We start from the raw sequence: 23,598 nt of genomic DNA, 5'->3' as shown, positions 1-23,598 counted from the left end.
TCCCTCATTATTTGTTCAAAGCGTCATGGCTTTATTGTACACAAAGTGCACTGTGAGAACCATCTTGTGGTTGAACTTTCTTGTTCACCAAACAGAACCGTGTCATATCCTCATGATGTTGTTCTTTTTCACTGCAGTTGCTCCTCTCAGTGCCATTCTACTCACCTATATAGATATTGCTGGTGTGTGTAAAAGCTTCAAGAGCGACTAAAGAGAAGGCTGTGAACACGAGCGCTCTGCATGTTACTTCACTCCTCAGCTTTGTCTTTGCCCGTTCCTACAGCCTGGTCAGTCAGAGATTTGACGTGTTGTTTGTTCCATTTGAGCCGCGTGTTATTTTATCAGTGTATGGACAAATCATTCAGCTCTTCTGACTCAGATCATACATGGTCCGTCAAAAACTGGACATGCTTTTCAAAAGTTGGTGACAATAAAAAGACTTCAACACTATCACAAGTGAAGATGTTTAATTTTGACAGCATATTAGACATTGGTGCATATGTTTATAGAGATGTGTGCATGATTGTGAGTCAACTGCCTTCACAAATTGTGTTTGTGTTGTAATAATATTCTGATCTTGTCAAATCTTGTCAAATGCCCCTATATTAATACTAATACTGAAACGTATAAAACTAAACAAAAACTTAACATATCCTCTTGCATAATTGAAAACTGGAGATGCTCTTCTCCCACCATAATCATCATCATCATCATCATCATCATCATCATCATCATCATCATCATCATCATCATCATCATCACCAGTGTGTTCCATTTGGGTTAATAATGATTTAATTTCATCAAACACAGTTCTTTTCATACTCAGGTCAGGGGGTTGTGGTCCCAGCTGTAGCTGAGCTCAGACCCAGTAGCTCTAACAGAGAGAAGTAAGAGTAGATCCACGGTCTGGAGATACCCTGGCTTTTTTCCAGACCTTCAGCCTCCAACGTGAGACCCCTTTTAAAGGCTAACTGCTGCTGCAAGAGTGCCATCTGTCTGCAGGGAGAACAGATTTAGAGAGCGACAGATAGAGTGAGCTGTATATAACAAGCCATACATTTGTGATATATAACATGTATATCAGAGGGGATGCGAAAAGTACTGTAAGAATTTATGTTGCCAGACTAGGAGAGAACACAAGGTATGAAGGGCTGTTGACACCAAGAACGACCACTGTAATATAAAAGAGGTCAGCTGGAGTAAAAAAAAACAATATTATAAGCACTCCTGCAATTTAGAAAGATTCTGATTGAGGGTTTCTTCTGTTTATTAAATTACTCTGAGAGTGATCCCAAAGACCCCCTCCTCCTGGTGTGGACCACAGTACAATTTAAAACAAATTAATTAGTTATCATTCTCGGTGTGGACGGCTTTTTCTGGCCTCGAAAGTACGTAATTTACAAAATCTCCAGTTCACGCGGACTGACACGCTGTACATACCTGGCCAGCAGCTCGGCGTGCAGCCTGTCCTCCTCTGCGGCCTGAAAGGCGGCCTCTTCTTCTGTTCTTCTACGCTCCTCTTCCTTGTTCCTTCTGTCCTCCTCCTCCTGCTCCTTCCTGCGGAGGTACTCCGTCCTCTCAATCTCATCCATCTCCTGGAGCTTCTTGCTCTCCTCCTCCTGCCTCCTCTGCTCTTCCAGGCGCAGAAGTTCTAGTTCAGCTGGAGGAGACAAAATGGATTTCCAGGAACTGTTTTTGGTATTTCAGCTAAATAATATTAACAAAAAGGTACAGTAGAATCAAAGTCCCTCTCTGGCTGAATATTCAGTGTTTCTAGCCTCAAAAGGGTGTTTAAAGGGCCTTTTCTAATGTGAAGTGTAACCCAAGATAAAGTATGAGTTAGTGCCAACATTAACTCACATAAACGCTGTTGGCAACAAGCAAGTTCACACAAAACAAATCAATAAACATTTTTAAATCAATTTTACCAATGGGTTGAAAACCAACCGACACACTGGGTTTTCATTTTGTCCAAGACCAGATATACACCAATCAGTCACATCATTAAAACTGCTGACGGTGAAGTGAATAATTCATCATCTCATTAAAATCAGTTTTCTGCTGAGAAAACTTGGGTCATGGTATTCATGTGAACGCCCCGATAGCATGTGTTCCCCCAGCAGGACGATGTGTCCTGACACAGCACAAAGTGGGGAGCACTTTTGCAATGAGGGGGTGTAATTTTTGTGCAACGGGATTCAGGTGGGTTGTGTGTGTGTACCTGCCATTGCTTTTCTTCGTAACTCCTCTCGCTTTTTGTCCTCTCCTCACACTTACCTTTCCTCCTCTGTTCCTCCTCCTCTCTCATCCTCTGGAATCGCTCCATCTGCCGCCTCCTCTCCTCCTGCCTCCTCCTTTCTCTTTCTCTTTGCGCCTGTTCACGTCTCGCTCGCTCCTGCTCTTCTTCCTCACGTTTCCTGCTCTCCTCCTCCTCCACCAGCCTCTTCAGTCTGCAGATGGAGACTGGATGTTAATGGAGCAGCACTTGTTTTGCCCTCTCTTTGAGTGCATTTCATAGGAATGAATGGCGCTCAGCCTCCAACACTGTGTCCAAGGATTTAATTTGATGTCCTTAAGTGCAGCATTCATTGGCTCTTAGGCCAGATGTATTTCCCTAAGGAGTTGGTGGAGAAAAAAACAAAAAGCAAAAAGAAAGTAAATACTGGACTCACCAGATGGACTGATATATAACTCTGAATAAATTATAATGTTGATATGTAAATGCTGGATGTGTAAATAAGCTGTTTGTTAACAAGTTCCCCTTATCAATGTTATAGAGTGGTGTAGTCTGCAGGCCTTAAACCCAGAAATCAATTAGCATTTTGCCATTTCTGGTTCCCGGACTAAGTCGATAAGTCTATTTAAATGGGTTTTTCGCTTAAATGCCTGATATAAGGTGTGTGGTAACCACAGGCTGAAGATATTTACATGTTTCTTTCTCCAACATGAAATATATAATCAGCTGTCCCACAATCTAATAATAAACCTCCATGTATTAAAAATTGGGGTCTAACAAGTGTCTAAATCTAAAACACAATCCCATAGGCTTTTTGTGGAGTGAACCATCATCCCTACACCACTCTGCAGGTGATGATATCAATGATGTGATTCTACTGACCCCAAGTGGCCAAAAAGGTTATTGCAGGTTTAACACCTTTGTTGAACAACAGCTGATTGGAGATTCCAGTTTAGCTGTTTGATTAACACAGACTTCAACTTTAATAAAAAAGTAGGACCTGAGTTCCTCAGCTTTTTTTCTCCTCTCCTCCGCCAGCTCGCTCTTCATCCTCTCCTCAGTCTGCTCCCTCTCCTGCTGCTTCCTCTCCTCTTCCTCCTGCTCCCTCCTCTTCCTCTCCACCTCTAGCCTCCGTCTCTCTGCACGCTGGGCCAGACGCAGAACCGCAGCCTCCTCCTCCTCACTCTTTCTGGGCCTGGATGACTAAAACACACACGCGCACACGTGCACGCACGCACACACACACACACACACACACACACACACACACACACACACACACACACACACACACACATGTCAAATCATGAAAAAGTACTTTTCATAGTCTGTCTGTGTGTGACACTACCCACCTCTGGCTTTACTGTGTTCAGCATCAGCTGTTCCTCTGTTACCATGACAGTTGAACATGACGACAGGCGTCCACGTGATAAAGCGAGTCCCGTGGCGCTGGTGGGCACTGCCCCCTCACAGGAAGAGGAAGCAGACCTCCTCCGGCTCCTGTGGGTGAACTGAGATGCAGCAGCAGTGGATCTGAGCGAGCTCACTGACTGGACACTGCTGTGTCTGTCAACACTGCTGGAAAGACGGTCCCTGTCTGTGTCCTCCTCTGGATTTGGAGATTTAGATTTAGTTTCGGTCTCGTTGTTGTTTCTCTGGGTTGCAGAGGACCGTTTGGTATATTTCAGGCGAGACCCCTCTTCCATTTCCTTGTTCATCTCCAGCTCCTCTTTCCCATCATTATCTATGAGAAAAAAGAAAACCAATGAAAACCAAGGTTTCAGGCAAAGAACAGGACATGATTGATGAAGGAAGGATCATGAATGTGAATCCCAATGTGAAATCCAAAACAGTGGTGAGATTCAGTTATAGTGGTGTCTACAAAATGCCTCTTGTACTGACTTACCAATTATTACATGTAGTAAAAATAAGGCGTATATTAACCACATTCTGTGTATTTTGCAATACATGTAGCAGGATGTGGCATTATTTCTCACTCTTCTTCTTAATTTACTTTTAATAATTTAACTTGCACCTAAACATATATATATGAGGGTCAACATAACAGCTGTTATGCCATTTTCAGAGAATGTTAGGTGAAAATTCAAACAAAGTCCCTTACATAATAAACCAGGAGTTTTTGCTGAAATGTCTGTAGTCTCACCAGTAACAAACTCTTTGTGTTTCAGCCTTCCTCTCCTCCTCCTCCTCCCATCAGAGTCTTCTTTCTGCCTCGTCACCTCTCCTTGCTCTCCCTTCTCCCCATTCACCTTCGCTTCCATCTCTTCCTGCCTGTGTGTTGTCTTCTTCTTCTGAAAGGCACAAGGGTAACTGTAAATCTGAATAGCATCTCATTTCATGAATTACTTAGAGAGAAACATTTTCCCCCTACCTTTGGGTAATTATGTGTCAATTGATGACATTTTCATTAAATAATCTTCAATATTGCTTTAGAAATGGTGTGTTTTAATTTTAAGTAGGCTTATGTATTAATAATCCCATCATGCTCCGCCTGATATATTTGCTTCAGTCTGACTGGAAGCAGCAGCCACAGTGATCTCTCTGCATGACACAGTACAGATGACTCACCTCAGGCGGGAGGACAGACTGCTTCTTAGTCTCTGCAGCTTCTCGGTTAGTCTTCTCCTCCTGTTTCTGGCTCCTGGTCGATTGAGCAGCATCACTCTCTCTCTTATGTCTCTGCCGTCTTCCTTCCTTCCTCGTCCTTGATGTCTTCTGTCCCTCTGTGTCTGTACTTCTCACTGGTTTCACATCCCTTCTACAAAATAAATCAAGTGTAAAAGTGTGCCACTTATCGGGACTTGTCAGAAGGCTCTCACCCTGTAGTTACTATAGCTTACTGAGTGTCTCTCCTCTTTGTGTTCCTCCTCTTTTGGTCCACAGTGTCCTCCGTTGTTGCTTCCTGTGAGTTGATGTTCTGCTCGCTGCATGATGTGTCATCTTTTACCTGCAGCTTCTCTCTGGACAAACTGACAAACTCCAAACACTTCATATCATCTCAGAAACATCTCAAACATAAAGGATAACTTTCAATATTAATCCTCTGCAGTAACATCAGTTACCCAACATCTGTCTTGCAGAGACAACATGGGATAGATGTAATGCTCGTTGTGTCCAGCCTCTTGTTTGCTGGCTGGATCGGACACTCAGTGGTCAAAATACATCTTAGGTACCACTGACGGTGATATGGGGATATATCATTCCCCAGAAAAATCTGTAACTGAAACTGTTGCTATAAACATTTAAATCACTTAATCTGCATCTTTGTTTATAGAGGTGGGGCCTGTTTCAGGAAGTGCTATTGGCTGCATGGGTTCTCTCCAGGTACTGTGACTTCCTCCCACAGTCCAAAGACATGCAAGTGAGGGTAATTTGTTAAAGTGTGAATGTGAGCGTGACTGGTTGTTTGTCCCTGCTGTAAGAGTGTGTCAGACGGCTGCTTCAGGCTCAGCGGGAGGGGAGGAGTCTGAGAGAAACTCTGAGCTTGTACAAGAAAACCTGTCTGTGGGCACGTTAGCTTCACAGGGTCACTCGCTGCAGGAAGTGACTCAACATTCACCTTCATTGTCGGTCTGTGATACCGAATGTGATATCAGAAATCTTTCTAGAAAAGTCAGTTTTTTTTTCTGGGAAATCTAGCAGATTCATACATGTGTCTACAGCTGATAATTAACATAAACTGACCAATCATGTAAAAGTGAAGGACACAAACCTTGGCTGACGTGATCCAGACAAATGGCTGGACTGTTGTGTACCTCCCCACTCTTCCTGTTTGTCATCCTCCTCTGCCTCGGTGTGGCCTCCTCTTGGCTCCCTCAGTGGAGGCAGCCTAACATGGTTTTTAGCATCCTTTTTTGGCGCCTTCCTTGTTTCTGTCACCGCCTCTGCACTCTTTATTTTTTCCTGGGTCACAGCCACTGGATAGGTAATTAAAAAAAGGTTTTGACAGCATTCGTTCAAATTCAAATTGTTGTCAAATAGTCAACAAAGGTTTACCTGGATCTGTGTGTCCGCTGGGTGTGTAAGCGTTCGTGTCACTGTGAAGATCGATGAGCTGGCCGGAGATCACAAATGAAAAGTTCAACCAATAGTTAGAGAGAGGATCAAGACATATAGGGTGCTCAATATCCACATACAAAAATCACATTTTGAATCTTGTGTTAGTGCAGAATCAAAAAGACACAAACACAGCACAGATATCAGTTCACACATGAGAAACAACTGCATCAGTTGTTCTTGGTCTGTTCTCAAGCAGTAAAAAAAAAAATGTCTGCAAGTTTTGTTTGGCCTGACACAATCTGAGTCAGAGGTAAATCAGTCTGAATGGAAGGAGGGCCAGATGCATCTATCAAAGCAAATTGCAGCTCTGCAGATTCATCTGGGACAGAGACAACATTTAATTATGCTGAAAATAATTATGTAACTGTATTATGGCATCCTCTGTTGAAACAGTTCATTAGTAAAGAAGTTTTACTGTTGCTCTGTTGCCTTGTTGAAGCCACACACCCTGCTGCAAACTGACAGACATGTGACCTTCTGTTTTCTGGATGAAATAATCAACACAAGGCTGTAAAACCTTGGTGTTCATGATAAAGGTGCAATAAATCAATACAATTTTACTAGAACACTAGAAATTGATTACCTTTTCCAGACTTTGTGCTAAGCTAGGTAAACACATGCTCGACTGCTAAACTCGTTACTGTAAACTGTTAAAAATGTAAATCCAAAAACATCTATTCACCTTGTACTGGTGTTGCTGGATGTCACCCTCAGGAACGTTTGTGTTTAACTCCACCCCTCTCTCTGCACACTCTGCAAACACAGTGTTTTGTTCAGAGCAGGTGACGTGCTGAGTGTCTAAAGCCCTGTACACACGCACGTATTTCTTAAAAAAGCTATTTTTCTATGCATTTTGGCCTCTCATACACATGTAAACAGCGTTTCAGGTCACTGCAGATGGAGCTTTTTTAAAAATTCCATTCCATCCAAATGCCATTTTTAGTGTTTATGTGTAAAACCATCTTTTTTGGCCTGTCTCCAGGGACAGCCGCTCAGTGTGGGCGCAATCCGACTGGCTCCTTGCAATTACATGGTAATAAATAGGGCTCACACTAATGATTTGACGCCTTAATCATTGCAATGGCAATGTCAATAACTACATGTAAACCACCTATAGTAGACCCCCTGGTTGTCGGGATGCTGACAGCACAGTAAGGAACAACAGCTGGAGCAAAAGAATCTGCAGGACTCTTCGCACTGAAACGAGTTATTTTAGGATTAACATGTTGAAAGCCTCAGCTGGGAGTTATGGTCAGTCTATTTTCCAAACTCTCACCTATCATGGTCATAAACTAGGTAGCAATCAAAAGATTACAAGACACAAGTGGCTGAAATGTATTTCCCTCAAAGGCTGGATGAGCTCACCTATGGAAATAGGGTGATGGACAAATAGATTCTTAAAGAGCATTCGGAGTAGGCCTCAAGTGCATATTTACACTCAACACAGTGTGTGTGTGTGTGTGTGTGTGTGTGTGTGTGTGTGTGTGTGTGTGTGTGTGTGTGTGTGTGTGTGGGCGAACCTGCATGTGTATGTTCAGACTGCAGGACAATGACCCAGGGTAACGTCTCTCCATCTGCAGACAAAACCTGAAGAGCTGAGAGACAGAAAGTCTGTCATTGATAATAACAGATAATCTCTACCTCACTTTAATGTTGTATTCATAAGTAACAATCTGTAAATCTCTCTTCTAGACAAGGTTTAGAGATGTTAGATTTCTTGACGATGGAAGTTCTCACATGAAGGCTTGTTGAGCGTACCTTGCTCCTGTGTGTTGCAGGCACCCTGAGGTGGGTTATGGCTGCTGTTGTACAACGACAGTTGAATGATCTCCCCATCAGGACCCAGGATCAGACAGCCAACAGATTTACCGTTCTGCAAATCTGGCAAAACACAACAACTCTGAGAAACGGAGACAATGACCTCTTGACTGTCCAGGTTGTTACTGCTATCATACTCATGACATGAAGGAGCAGAAGTGCTTGTTGAGTAAACACATACACATTTAAATGATCTAACTGTATATGGAAGGACAAGGTTGGAAATGACTGTATTAACAAGATGACTTTCATGTTTTTGTTGAAGTCCATATATATATATATATATATATATATATATATATATATATATATATATATATATATATATATATATATATATATATATCCTCTACACTGAATACCCCACTATTGCATTTAAAGTGCTTATGTGTCAAAGGGAATACAGTATGAAATGTTTAGCAGGGAAATCCATAAATCACCTCAGTGCTGTAACTGGCCTCTGTCATCAGGCCCCGGTCTGGAGGTGTTCATGGAGAAGCTGTAAAACTCTAAGCTTTAGTGGATGTTGTATGTCCTGTAAAATGTCCTTCTGTTCCCTTTAAAACTCAGGCTGGTATGATACAAAGGCTGGTACCACATCTGCTAGGCAGTGAGGGAATGGCAGATTTGGAAGATTCTGCTGGTGTCTGCAGGTAAATGGTAAGGTCGAGGCTAATAGAGGAGACTGTGGAAGAGCACTAGGGCCAAGGATGAAAGAAAAAAATGAGAGGACGATGTTGTTGTTTTTTTCCATTATGCACTTCAATGCAATATTAAAATCGGCCTTTTGAGACTAGATTGTGGCTGAATTGGTGAAACTGTACTATAACAACAAAAAAATGATTTCTCTTTAAGCTCTAAAAAGACAGTGTAGTCGTCAGTATTAGGACTTCGATGAGATTGTGTTAAAAGCTACGTCTGTTCAGAGGGAAAAACAACACAAGCTTGGAAGAGGTAGCTTCACTAATTCACTTTTACAACAAAAAAGTCCTCTTCTCTTTTTTTCCTCAAGCCTGGTTCTAATAGGTGATAGACAACGAGGGTGGACATAACACTATTTTGTAATTCTAGAAACTTTTTTTTTTTATCTCACTCATACAAGTTTGAGTCACCAGACTCTCTTAACTGCACAAACCTGTTGCTCATTTGCTAGTTCCATCTTAATGAATGTTAGCTGTCCATGTGGTGCATTTTCATGAGATGTGATTGTTGGCATAATAACACCCTTGAATTGCTTTAGGACAACCTGTTTGGCTCTATCCTGCCTATCCGTACAAGAAAATTGTTATCTGGTAGAGGCCTATTCTTTCTTCATGAGTGGCCACTGTGCATATTACTGTAAGCTGTGAGTTAACAGTTTCATGTTGTGTGACACTAGTTGAGGACTACACACCTCTCAGCTCCAGAGGAAGAATGCCCCTGACCACACCTCTGTTAGCCTCGCATGGATCCTGGAGGTCATGTAGTGGGTTCTGTAAGAAGGCCAAAGAGCTCTGCTTGCCCAGGCCTCTCCACCCTGCAACACAGCCCGACACGCCCACTGGAGGAGGAGGCTCTGAACGACAAAGCACAGGAGAAGGTAGTGTGATGAACGCGAAAAACAAGTTAAGCCTCTGCAAGAAAGAGTCTTTAACTGGAGTTAATTGTCTGGGATGAAGCTCAGCTGAGGAGTTTGTGCTTTATACGCAATACATCTTTTGTTTAACTGCAGCATCTCCACTTCTTTGAAAGTAACATAATAATAATAATATTAATAATAATAATAATAATAATAATAATAATAATAATAATAATATATATATATATATATATATATATATATATATATATATATATATATATATATATATATATATATATATTGCTATAGTGTCTTGTGGAGCTGATGTAGATGCAGGAGTTTTGTGGTCAGAATGACACATTTGCACGCATCGTACATCATCATACAGCTCCTCTCATCAGCCCCAACTAAAAATCAATCCAAAATCCTTGTACATGTTAGAGAGTGTGTGCTGTACCTTCTCTTGGCTCCAGCAGTATCACAGAGCCTTTCTCGGAGGGTAGCCTTCCTCCTCCTGCTCCTCCTTGCACTTCTGGTTCTGTTTTAAAGTTCTGTCTCTCTGTTTTTTCTCCTCTTCCTCTTTGCTTTCCATTAATTTCCTCTGAAATACAAAGGCAGATCTACACTGACAAGTAGCACAAGTTATGATTTTCAATACAGACTGTGTCAGAATATTCATCTGTGAATATTTGCAAAAGTCTGCTTAGTTTTCATATGTAAAATATAATTATTCAGTGGTATGTCACTTAAACCAATAACACTGACTTGAGTATAATAACAATAAAGGCTATTGTTTTCCCAGAGTACACATTACTTAAGCCTTAACTGTCTTGGGCAATTCTTAAAGGGGCTCTAAGGAACTTATGTGTTGTGTTGGAATTTGTTCTTTAGTTTAAGTTAGCAGACTCTCTCTAAACTAAAATTAGCTGCTGTTGATCTCTGTTAGTGGAGAGGAGAGAGGCACTGGGAAAGTCACATGACTGTTGCAGACAATCTGACCTGAGTCCATCACAAAGAAATGCACAGTCCAACAGCATTAAACCTATTCAACAAATCATCCACAGGCTTGTATAGACAGAAAGTGATGGGAAAGTCTCATTTATCATATTACAATCTGCTCACAAATGGCTGATAATAAAGTGATTAATACATAAAATTATAATTATAAACGTATAAAATTGCTCAAAAATGTTACATAGAGCTCCTTTATGCTGGTGCTATAAGCAAAGTTCATTTTTGAGAGTCATTTGTCAGATGATGATGTTTTGGGATTGTAGGACGGGATGGCCATCATTCCAAAGCATTCTTTGGAATCAACGTTTTTACAAATAGGACACTTAACAGTGTGATCTGATTCAGTGAATATCAAGTAGTTACAAAGAACTCAGGAAGGACTTTACATACAAACTCATTCACTACTCCCAATGTCCCCAATGTCAGAGCTCCATCACTTCTTCCTCATAAAAATGTTTTGGTGATTTTCAAAAATGTATTGATAAGGTAAAATATATAGAATATTTTCAGTTTCATCCTTTAACCAACATACCAACAGTATAGGGTTTGTGACATGACAAAAACTTAGAAATCTTTCAGCTAGGTCAGTGTGTTTGTAATCGTCTTCTGTGAGTGTGTTTTCTTTTTTTACCCTCCTTCCCGGGAAACAGCAGAGGAGGAAACAGAAGCTGATGATGGAGTCGATTTGGGTTTTCTTGGGATTTACACCCAAATGTTTCCGCACTTGGTCGGGCATCAGTCTGCACCTGAGCCTGGACCGCCCAGCTGGGGTCAACAGCACAACTCTCTGCTATGGGTGGGAGGGGCTGTTCATGGTGTTCATCGCTGCTGGGGCCCTTCAGTTGTGGCTGAAACATTCAACAGACACACATCTGCCATGAGAACACACAGAAGATGCATATGCACCTTTGCATATATTTTTCCTTTTGTAATTTGTCCATTATTGGCATGACATAACACTGGACATGTTACCACTCTGTTATTTAAAGAGGTAATAGACCATTTTCAACCCCCCCCTGCTTGCAGTGTTTCTCTATGAGTTTACTGTTGGCCTCTCAGAGTGTTAGCACCATGGCTAACAGCCAGGCTACTCTCCAAAGCAAGAAAGAACCATAAGAAACCCAATTTGATCTAGAAATCCTGATCTCAGCACTGTGAAAACGCAGAGTTAGACTTTATTAGCTTTTATTCCCTACTGATCTGGTAGAAAGAATGTCGGTTTTGAACTGTCTCAAATCTAGCTCGTAAGAGGCCAACTGCTGCATCATCCGCAACTGGACTTGTTTCAGTTCCTTAAAGATGTCTAACCTGTCAACCAAGTAGCTTCTTCAGTTTGAGGTAACTGGAGGGGAGCTGCAGGCTTTTAAACTCTATATGAGAGTACATCTAACAAGTAAGTGTTCTTACAGAGCCGCTAATTCAGAGTCGTTAGGGACACTTTTGGGTCTTTGGCCCCAGCCGTCCTTCCTGTGGGTTTCTAGTGTTATGTGATCCCATGTGTGAATGGTTGAGGGAACTCAGTACTGCATTGTAGGTGGGTGATAATGTGTTAGACCATAACTAAGACAGTACTTATCACCCACCTACAATGCAGTACTGAATTCCCTAACCTATATAACCTAAATCAAAATATTTGCAATCTGGGTGAGCACTGAGCTCTAATAGTAGTATTTATATCTGTCTTAACAATTATACTCTTATTTTGTTAGGCTAACTGTCTTGCAGCTGCTGTCTTACCCTGCCTGTCCTTTCCCAGCAGGGTCCATGACAGACGGAATGTCTCTGAGTCAGAGGAGGAAGGAGGCCTGAGGGCGTGGAGGACAATCAGAGCATCAGTTATTAATATACAGTCTGCTGAGCGGTAACATTTACTTTTATTATGACCAATGTTTCTATAAGTACTAGTTCTTGTACACACACACACACACACACACAAACAAACACCTATCCTACCATGTCTTTTGGCATTCAGTGATTTTTCATAGTTGTCATTATCACTGGTCGTCTCACTGTCTTGACTGGAACAGCTCTGATCATCTGCCATGTCAGGTACACAGATCATGTTTGGATGATGCAGCTCTCCACCCAGACTTTGCTGGTTTACATCAGTTTGATGTGAACCTTCAGTATGCTGCTGACTCACGTCATAATAAGTCTGCAGTTGGTAGAAAAGACATTTCACACATCAACAACAACATCACTGCAGCAATTAATAACAAAGGAGTATTGACAAATGTCTTCGGCTGTAATCTCCAATGTCAGCATATCACCTGAAGTTCTTCATCCGATATCATTGAATCAGAGTGTGCACAGGGCTGATGTTGTATCTGTGGGGATGGAGCCCTGGATGTACAGGGTACCTGGAGGAATACATCCTGCCTGACTCTCTTCTGCTTCCTCTGCTCCTCCTCTTCATCTGTAGAGAACGTTAGGATTGAATAGGTTGTATTCTTCCATGTTTTCTTTCAGCAAAACGGGACAATAAACACAAACCACATGAACCCCAAGTTTCATGGATTTACACATAATTAACAGTGGAATTTGTAAATAATTTTTACAACAGATGTGTTCCATTTCCCTTGTTCACCACAACATAATATAAAAGAGTGGTGCAGTCAGGGCTTCCACTGTCAGAGCATAACTAAAGAGGTCCATGCATATTTTTCCTCAGGTTCCACCAGAGCTTCTGCTTTTGACTTTGAATCTCGCCCATATCATTTTGTATTGACACATCATTCTGTCCAGGCTGCCCAGAGAACCATTTAACTTAACGTTGCACCTTTTACGGCCAATGTTGACTTTTCTTGATAGGCTGGTGACTGTTGTAATTATAAATGGCAGCAAATGAAAAAGTCTTCACTGAGGAGACCGCCGGTCATATCCAGTGTGAAACTAAAAGGTTTCATAGATTTATTATTTTGAGTTAGTGACATAGGGTTAGGGTTAACCTATCTGAATTTATGCATGCAATGTAGGTACATTCGTAGTTACTACTTCACTTCTCTTTAAAAACTTAAATCCACTTGTCAGCACACTCGCTCCCAGGAATTTCTGTCCTTTGCAGTCCCCTGGATAAAAACTAAACCTGGTAAAGTTGGTTTTAGTTTCTTTGCACCAAACAAATGAAACGAATTGAAGTAGGTATTAAAACTAGCCAGGTATGTGTCACTGGATCATTTTAACTGTATACCGGATGAAATAGTTGTTGTACAGTGTACTGCTTTGCATAATTCACAAGCATTTCTGTTATTTATTGTTTTTAATTTCTATAATTTGTTGTTCTTATGGCTGTAGTTTTACTCTTATTTTTTTCCTGCAATACTGTTATACTATTGTCAAAGGTGTAATTATTGGTCTATTTCCTCTTATTTAGGTTTGATAATAGTTTCCCTATTGTTATTACCATGGTTACGGCCTTATTTGTTTTGTCTAGCCTTTATATATATATGTGAAATCAGGGCAATTGCTGTAAAATACCTTAATGCTGAGTCAGTGTTTCCCTGAAAAATAAATGGAATCTAAAAAAAAACAAATTTCACTCTTGTAAAGAGTTTGGTATGGCTTTCAGGATGTGATTTTTTTGTCTGTCCATTTCTACCTTCAGGTTGATTCTTATCTTGCTCGGTGTTTGGCTCTGCAGGAAGCCACTCAGGGTTCAACTGTAAAAGCAGCTCTTGACTGGATTGCTCCTGTGTGATGTGAATGGGGGGAGGACTGGGACGATGAAGGTCTGGTACAGGAGGGAGATGAAGAGGAGGAAAAAAGGGTGGACCGAGTCTTGAGGAGGTGAACTGGAGGGAAAACACACATTAAAACATGTACTTCTTGCTAAAAATGACCGGAAGCTTACATGTTATTACAAGATAATGAAATGTTATCCAGCTGTGACTGGACTATAACGGAGGAGAAAGTCAAGCTTGTTTGTTAAAAGCTGCCTGCAGCCTCTGGGACCAGGGTTAATGTGTATGCTCAGGCCGATCCAAAGAATGAATGTTCCATGAAACCAAAACAATGTGCTAACACAGGCTAAAAGCTCTGGAGCGTTTACAAATGAGGTAATAATTCTCAGTAGGTGTGTGATAAACCTTTTCCACATTATACAGCATGAAGTGATTGAATTCAATACCAAAATATTGTTTAATAGAGCATTACCTTCCCAGACTGCTCAGTTTACTTAAATGAATGCACATTACCAGCAGCAAGTATTTGAGTACATACATAACTGTTTTTTTGATGAAGAATATGGTCTGGGTAAACATTATAGAGTCTATGCACAACATACTTACAAACATATATACCTGTTATTATTCCTGGTCTATTTCAGCTACCTGATTGTTGCTGTAGCTCAAAATGGCTGCTGTTAGTTCTTTGACGGTGCTGAGATCCTGTTCCACTCGGCGAGTATACCGCCGGACAACTCGCCGCTTCCTGTCTCTGGTCCCCAATTGACAACTGGTTTCTAAAGCAACCAAGTCCTGGAAACAAAATAAGATCAACATAAACGTGAAGTTTTTCAGTAGGAGTTGGACAGGTTTTTGTTTTGTTTTTTTAACTGAACTGTGGCTGGCTTAACTTCTCGTAACATTGTGGCCATTACTGCTGTTACATGTGTATACACAATCACACACACACACACACACAGTTACCTGGGAGTACAGTAATAGTGGCCCCCTACGAGTGCTGTAAGTCTTTGGAAGGGTTGACACTGCCTCCACATGCAGATGACCTCTGTTGGACACTTGCAAGAAAGAGACCTGTGACTTCCAGATGTAGTAATCCTATTGGTCAATAGATTAATTATATTGTTTATATGAATGTAATGATACATTGATGAAAGTCTGGGCTAATTGATTGATGAATTGTTTAATTGGATTGCTGTCATAATATAGGAAGGTTGAAACATTAGAAATGGTGCTGTTGCTGCCTTTGTGAGTGTGAGAACCTGAGGTGTGAGGAAAACGTCCAGCCGTCCGTCATATCGCCCTGTTGAGACAAATCGACCACACCCCCGACTCAGCAATGACAGGGACAAATCCTTCATGATGTCATTTAATCCTAAGGAACGACCAAGTCAAGGAGGACATGACTTAATTAACAAATTCTCTTAGCCCAGTCACCTGCAGACAACAGATGTTTAAACGTTTGTATGTGGCATAGGCTACATACTGTACTGACATTAATTCAAAATGTGCCATATAATTTTTACATAACTGAATGTCACATCAAGAGGGGGAGGGTGTGGAGTTACAGGCAACAAAGCTACCAAAAGGTCTGTCTGTCTGTTTGATGGATTTTGGACATTTTTATATGCGAATGGTCAAAATGTTCTTGAGCAGCATTGAATTGAATTTCTTTATTGTCATTGTAACAAGTACAATGAAACTAAGTGCAGTCATTTCAGTGCAAATAGAGCTTGATAAATAGTTAAAAAAAAAAGTAGAAACAACTCATAAAAAACAATATAAACAAACACGTAAGAACAGGCATGTCCAGTGGAAATAAAAAACTGTATTTAAAAAAAAAAAGTGCATTTCAGTGAAAGGAAAAGGTGAGTGAGTTATTCACTTCTGGTGGTTATTTAGTGCAACCACAGCTGTTTGGTAGAAACTGCTTTTGAGTCTGTTTGTGCGAGTTTTGAGGACCCTGTGTTGTCTGTCTGATGGAAGTACTTAGAACAGATTGTGTCTGGGGTGTGATGAGTCCTAAGAGATGGCCAGGGCTTTCCTGAAGCAGCGGAAGCCATGAAGTTCCTCCATTGGTGTCAAATGGCAGCTGATGACTTTCTCGGCCACCTTAATGACCCTCTGCAGCACTTTCTTTTGCACCACTGTGCAGCTGGCAAACCAGACACAGAGCCAGTATGTCAGTATGCTCTCAACATAGCTCCTAGGATCATTCAGGTACTTAAACCCTCTACCACAGTAAGGTGGCAGTTCAGAGGAGTTTTTTTTTTTTTTTTTTAAACTTTTTGTTAAACACACTGATGCCTTTATATGACAGAAGAGGTCATCCGTGAGAAGATTGTCGGTTTCTGAACAGCTGGTTTCAGGAGTCTTGCAGCCTGAGGGAAGAAGCTGCTCTATAGTCTGGTGGTACAGCACTAAAACAAAGTTTACTTTGTTTTGCTTTCTTCACATGGGCTGCTGGAGTCACCAAGAAATGAGCAGCTTTAGACAAATGTAAATCTTCGCATTTTCTATTCACATTGTGTAGTCTTTACACACTATAACCTATATGTGCTGATGTAATTAGAGCTCATTCCGACAACAACAACAACAATAATACTACTACTACTACTACTAATAATAATAATATTGATAATAATAATAATAATAATAATAATAATAATAATAATAATAATAATAATAATAATAATAATAATAATGATAATAATAACAACAACAATAATAATAATAATAACAAACTTTGTTTCCATAGATACAAGGTGCTTCACAAAATATAAAAAATAAGTATATAGGTGCAAAGCTAGGGAATCATATAAATAAGAATATAATGCAATAAAACATTAAATCCTTAAAACAGATATCATCAAAATGCTAGTTTGTGTTTTACTAAAAACAAGTTACAGTAGTCCAGGCAGGAGGAAATGGGGGGTGGATAAGTTGTTTAAATATGTTGGTATCGCTGGTTTGCCATTAAAAGGCTGTAGATAACCAACAACAATTTTCCTGAAACTACAACCCAAAGAACACTCAATCTTGAGTCGCCAAATCAGACATTTCAGACATCACGTTGGAAAAATAATTCTCTACATATGCTTAATAATACATATGATATATCAAAATATTGGTAGGAACAACTCTGTCTTTCCCAAACTTTGGTTGTGACTTGTCCCTATGCAAACTTACGCCCTTGGAGAACAGGCCTGACCATGTTGACAATCTGCAGCAGGTCTGGAGTCATGCAGTCTGAAACATCTTTGAAGAACCCTGCTAGTAATACATCAAACTAGCAGGAAGAAGATTTCATAATTATGTCTTGCAGGTTTTTGTCATAGATTTGATCAAATTGTGTCATGATATTTCGGTTGCTTTGAGGTAGACATGTGGACAACACACCTCTTGTACTTAGGTGGCACTGACCGCTTGTCTGATTTTCTGACATTTGGCAGTGATGGCAAAAAATGCTTATTAAGATTATTATCCAATGTATCCTGGAGTATGTTATAGCAGAAGACATTCTCACAGATGAATAGATTAAGACGAAAATATAAGATATGAGCAGTTCGATGCTTTGTCACTTACATGGCTTTCACTATCATCACGTAGTCCAGGGTGGTAAAAAAAAAAAAAAAAAAAAACCTTGTACATCTAAATGTACTTGTATTATCACATTATCATCCAACAGAATGTACATGTGAAAACGGAGAGGACTAAATCCAGCCCTTCTGAAACATTACAGAGAACATTTAACTTTATTCAATAACGTGAAGGTATGTAGTGTTCTCCTCTAGTCTTCAAACCATTGCAAACAATATGTGAATAAAGATTTCTTGAAGATTGAAAAAAATATATCTCTTATCGATATCCACTTATTTTACATATTGAGTACTGCCCAGTTCTAGCTATAATTCAGTAGAAGGGGGTAACATTTTATGATATCACACCTCAGTGAGCTGCTGAATTGCACCGCAGGGTTATGTAAAGCCTGGGAAGTAAACCAAATGGCACTGCCCCCCTCATGCATTATTTCTCTATGTCCAAATTTAATGCTGGTATATGCTAACGTAATGCAGATAGGCATTTTTTTAAGTTAATTGGTTTTGCTGCTGAAAAATCTCAATTTATTTGGATATACATAACCTCAGAATTGTATAATTTATTAATGTTTTAACTCTTTGAGTGGTGTTAAATAACTTGATATGGTTAATATTGTAATTGTAAGTATTCACGCTGATGATGATTGATGATCTAACTTTCAAATACTTGACAACAATGCAAGAAAAAACCTTGCAAATGAGAATATGCCAAATTAACAAAGTGTCTGTCATTTTTTCACTTTAACATTTTATTCTTTAAATCATTTATTCACTTATTCAGTGGTTCGCAACAGCAACATGTGCTGATAACAAGCAGAATATGTGCTTCTAAATTGCACATCATCCTGTCATGACTCTAGAGTCAAGTCTTTGTGTTATGTTCAGAATATGGTTTTGTGTCCTATATTCTCCTGTAGCTATTTGATTTCCATGTCTTTGTATCATGTCTTGTTGTGTCTTATATTTTGATTTTCCATGCCCTACTGTGTCCTTTAAGTATCTCCTATGTTCATCCCTCTGTCTCCCCCTGTCTGTAGTATTGTTCCTTCCATGCCTTCCCCTCATTATCTCACATGTTGGTCCACCTCACCTGTTCCTCGTCTTGTTGGTAGTGTCTGTGTATTTAGTCCGTGGCTGTGTCTCAATTCAGGGGCAGCATCCTTTGGAGTGTGTATTTGAAGTGCAATTACGGCACAAAGCCATGCGAAGCTTGTCCCAATTCAAAGTGTTCTCCAAATGCTCCCCACAAATGCCTCCTTCTTTTGCCTGTTTCTGGAGGACACACCGCTACTATCCTTTGTGGCTGTAAATTGCCCAAGATTCATTACGTGCTCAAAGAGAAGAGAAAAAAGGAAAAAAAAAAACAAAACATGACGACAGCAGGTGGTGGATATGTGGGATTTAAATCTAAGTATTGGGTTTATACTAGTTTTTTACTCATTTCAACATCCAATGCCAGATGTGTTAAACTTAAAACCTTAAAACCTCTAAATGTCTGTTAAAATACATTGGTAATGCTCAACTTGATGTCTTTGGAAGTAAAGCCTTAAAAGCTTTTACTTTCAAATGTTACACGTTCAGAGGTTGACTTACATCTTTTTGAATGGTATGTTCATTGACATGTCACTCAAAACATGTGTGCACAGTCACAAACTCACAGAAGTGTGCATCGACTCCACTGAGACACAGGTGACATACACAACATTTTAAACAAACAATTCTAAGTCAAAAGACAAACAGGAGAAAATAAATAAAAGTTGCACAGGAAGAAAATAAAAAATATAAAATAAACCTCTCAGTAACACTTTGTGTATTACACAAGTAAGTCTACCAATTGTTTAATCAATCTTATTTAAAGGTCACTCACATTTGCCTCATTAAGAGGTTTGCAGAGACTAGTACTCAAACCCCCTCTTCATCGGCTCGCTCCACACCTTTCACAGACAAATCCAATAGTCCCCAAACCTTCTCAAAAAGTTCTTCCTTCCCTCATTGTGTGTATATATGTATTTTTTTATTGTTAACATTTGCCTGAGCCAGTATGTGATACTTGGTCTGCTGGACTTCTTCTAAGACAATGCAATTGATTCTTTTTGCATGCAAAAGACACATCTGTCATTTGCTCACACTTGGTGTATTTGTCATTGACTATTTGTACTTCATGTACAGAGATTGGCCAAGATGAACAGATTTAGATCAGGCTGTGATCCCTGCTTGATTTACAGACTGTGAAACTGTGAAGTCTAGTAAAACGTTCGAATGGAATAAAGAGTGATGTGTAGGATCATCCTATTTTTGCTATATTAGAGCCATTTTTTTTTCTGATGACATATCACTAAACGTCATTTATATTTCATTTTGTTTCAGGGAGCAAGGAGCAAATGGAGTGTTTCATAAAACTCCAGGCAGAGAATGATCACCAGTTCACTGGGGAGAAACATTCAGCCACAGCTGGATGGAAGTAAGGCAATAATAACAAACAAAAAAATAAATCAGCCATTTGTCAGTCCTGATGTCACTTTTTGTAAATCTTTGTATCTGTATTAATGTGATATTGTGTTGACCTTTTTTCTTGCCTCTGTGTTAAGAACAATTCTGGAAACATTGGGCCTGCGGGGCAAAGTTGAGCCCTAGCAGGCCAGAAAAGAGTGGGACAACCTTAAAAAATAAATAAATAAATAAATAAAAATACAAAGGTTTGAATGATAATATGGCAACAAGTTTGTGTTTTACCCATGCAAGTTAATAAACAGTTAGTTGGAAATTGCTGATGTGATTTCCACTTAGGATTGCAAATATCCAGGGATGGGTGAGGGGACCAGTGAGAAGCCCATTGCTGCTACTTGGCCCTGGTTTGTCCTTCCTCATGGATGAGGTGTTAGGGCAGAGGCCTTCCATTGCGCCCCCCCCGTCCTAATTGCCTCCATCCCTGAGGAGACACCAGGGCCAAGTGCTGCTGCGGCTGACCAGGCAGTGGTGGTAGAGGATGAAGAGGAGGACGAGAGTCGGCCAGGGCCCTCCAAAAAGTGAAAGAGGGAGGACAAACTCATCTCCCTCATCAGGGAGGACATGCGGCTCCAGAGAGAGACAGAGGCGAGGCGGGAATGAGAGAGCGCAGCTTGTATGGAGAGGCTGTTCTCCCTGCTGGAGAAAATGTCAGAACACTGACTTTCTTTACTGTTATTATTTTGAGTTTCATTTCTATTCAATCTGTTCATTGTAAATATTCATATGATTTCATTTTTCACATATTTTTTATTCTCAGTCTTTCAAAGTGTACTGAAATTAAAATTTACAACAGTCGCAAACCTGAAGTATGGCATCTGCAGTGGAAAGGCTCAAAATGCTTTGCCTGTCATTCACATTCTGTGTGGTGGCATTGGTGCGCTCTTTTTCAGCCCTGTGTAGGCAGAAGACCTGGCTCCATAACACTATGATGCAGGAGAGACTCATCCACATGGCAATAATGAATGCTCAATAATACATTTTGGATTAAATTGATGGTCCCCCATTGATGAAGCCCTTTTCTTGACACCTACGGGAGGGTCCAGAGATAAAGAAAGATTATTTGTATTCTATTTTTGCTTATTTTAATTTGGTGCCATGTTATGGAGCTATGAAATAGCCTACCTTGACTGGGTTTAGATTTAGGATAATAATGGAAAAAATAATCCAAGGATTACTGATCTCTTGAAATGTTATGTGCCTCATAAAACATGCAGAACTGTAGTATCGTATGCGTATTTACGTCCAGTTATACTGTTTTAGCCATTTGTATCATTAGGTACAACAGACTATAATGGTAGTTTTTGATGAATGAAAGCTTATATCCGGTAGCAGACAAGAATATAATCCATTCAAATTTTGCTATCTAATTTTTCTTTCCTGCAGAACAAAAGTATCAAATTGTTTTAAGATAGTGCCCAAGAGTTGAATGGTCCAGTCATGAATACCAAATTAAAGGCAAGTCGAGCCTTTCATCAGTGTTAGTCAAGCAAGTCTCACGTCCCTAACATTTGTGACTGATGGCTGACTCGACTCGAGTGAAGTCATGTGACTGGAGTCTCCCACCTCTGCTGTATATAACATCGTCAATGACAAGGTCGGGTAGGAATATATTACTATATAACTATAGAAGAGCTAACAATTGCTTGGAGAAGCTCAATTAAAAGAAAACAATGGAACAATGGTGAACTTCTTCATATCTGGCACTGCAAACTTAATCCAAAATGATGAGCTATGAATGTATAGTAGTGCAGCAAAGCAACATATGGAGTCCCATATTGTTATGATTGTGACATCTGTGACAAGATCAAAATAACTCTGCCAGTCTTTCTAGTAAATGGTGGAAGACTCCATCCATCATTTCAATTTGATTTTTTTTCTGAATATATTTTTATCATAGTCTTCATTTCTATTGTTGTGGGGAATGCATTCAAACTCAACATTTTTGATTTTTTGGCTCAAGACTTCTGATCAAATTTCATTATTAGTTTTAAGAGATGTTTAATATACAATCACTGTTCATAATTACAGAGGGTCTTGTGGCCATTAGCTGCTCCACAACACACACACGCAGTTACAGTTAATTTGTCTCTGGACACTGAACACCGAACAGCCCATTATTTTTTCCTAATGGATGTGTACCTCTCTTGTGAGAAAAGTTTTCACACCTGCTTTCATTAGTGTCACATCATGACATCGCTGCAAGGACAAACAAAAAACAACTTGCACACAATGATATCATCTTCACAGGAAAACATGATGCAACCTATGCTGGAGAAACAGATGATGAGGTAAACAGACACTTTTGGACAAGATCATGTCCCTTGAACCTTTGTGATGCAACCTCAACACATCTAAACATGATGCAAACTTTGCTGAACCTAATACACACTTGTTGGGATGGAAAGTGGATGTGCACAAGTGGAATAATCTCGGAGGTAGTCAAAGATTAATTGTGAGTGAACCATCAATTGACAGACATCATCAAGCCCTCAACTGCTAAGACCAGGAGGCCTTCATCCTACTAACGTCGGCACTGCTGTTCTTATATATCAATATAGACAGGTGTTTGAAGCAGGTTTGACTCTAGGGATGCAGGACTTGGCAGGTTGCAGGTGACTAAGAGGCTGCTAGTCATACAGTTAGTGCTGGTGTGGAGTCTACTAGCTTTGTTAATGTGACTAGTCAAGGATATAGTGCAGAATGCCAGACTGATAGCTAAGTTTACAACATTGTGAAGTCACCTCCCCTCGCCACTCTCTTAGTGAATCATCCTCTAAACGTAATATAAACCACAATAACTTTGATCTCCACTTCTGACAGCGCTCAGCAAGCGCCTTAAACAGTCTTTGAGAATAAGATACCAAAGATAATTACTACTGCATCACGTCATCCCTACAAGCATATGCAGCCAAAACATACCATTACTAAAAGGTACCTTGTTCCAATTCCTAAATTATCAACCATGAGCTCCACTTAACAGCTGTCGCTGGAAACTCCTCCAATGAGCTTAAAACCCTCAAATGTGGCTGCATTAATATTAGATCACTGTACAAAAAAGCCTTGCTGAGTAATGATTTGATTACTGAGCATATGCTTGACATG

General features: G+C 40.1%; 1 protein-coding gene across 1 annotated transcript; it reads right to left on the bottom strand.

Annotated features, from left to right (window-relative positions):
• Window positions 1–490: 490 nt before the first annotated feature.
• Window positions 491–15,760, bottom strand: LOC119025928 (uncharacterized protein KIAA2012 homolog). Its single transcript, XM_037109960.1, has 22 exons — window positions 15,652–15,760; window positions 15,356–15,487; window positions 15,038–15,184; window positions 14,308–14,500; window positions 12,980–13,125; window positions 12,663–12,864; window positions 12,447–12,514; window positions 11,341–11,557; window positions 10,153–10,296; window positions 9,528–9,689; window positions 8,075–8,197; window positions 7,837–7,911; window positions 6,999–7,069; window positions 6,254–6,311; window positions 5,970–6,174; window positions 5,098–5,226; window positions 4,826–5,015; window positions 4,401–4,548; window positions 3,589–3,980; window positions 3,208–3,439; window positions 1,441–1,660; window positions 491–996 (listed from the first exon to the last, which is right to left on the bottom strand). Exons 1-22 carry the CDS (start codon window positions 15,748–15,750, stop codon window positions 828–830), a joined length of 3,522 nt encoding a protein of 1,173 aa, XP_036965855.1. The 5' UTR covers window positions 15,751–15,760; the 3' UTR covers window positions 491–827.
• Window positions 15,761–23,598: the final 7,838 nt, after the last annotated feature.

The sequence above is a fragment of the Acanthopagrus latus genome, chromosome 9, assembly GCF_904848185.1.
Source record: "Acanthopagrus latus isolate v.2019 chromosome 9, fAcaLat1.1, whole genome shotgun sequence".
In the NCBI taxonomy this organism is placed as follows: Eukaryota; Metazoa; Chordata; class Actinopteri; order Spariformes; family Sparidae; genus Acanthopagrus; species Acanthopagrus latus.
The sequence above is the reverse complement of the archived record's forward strand: the minus strand, read 5'-3'. Positions and strand labels throughout refer to the sequence as shown.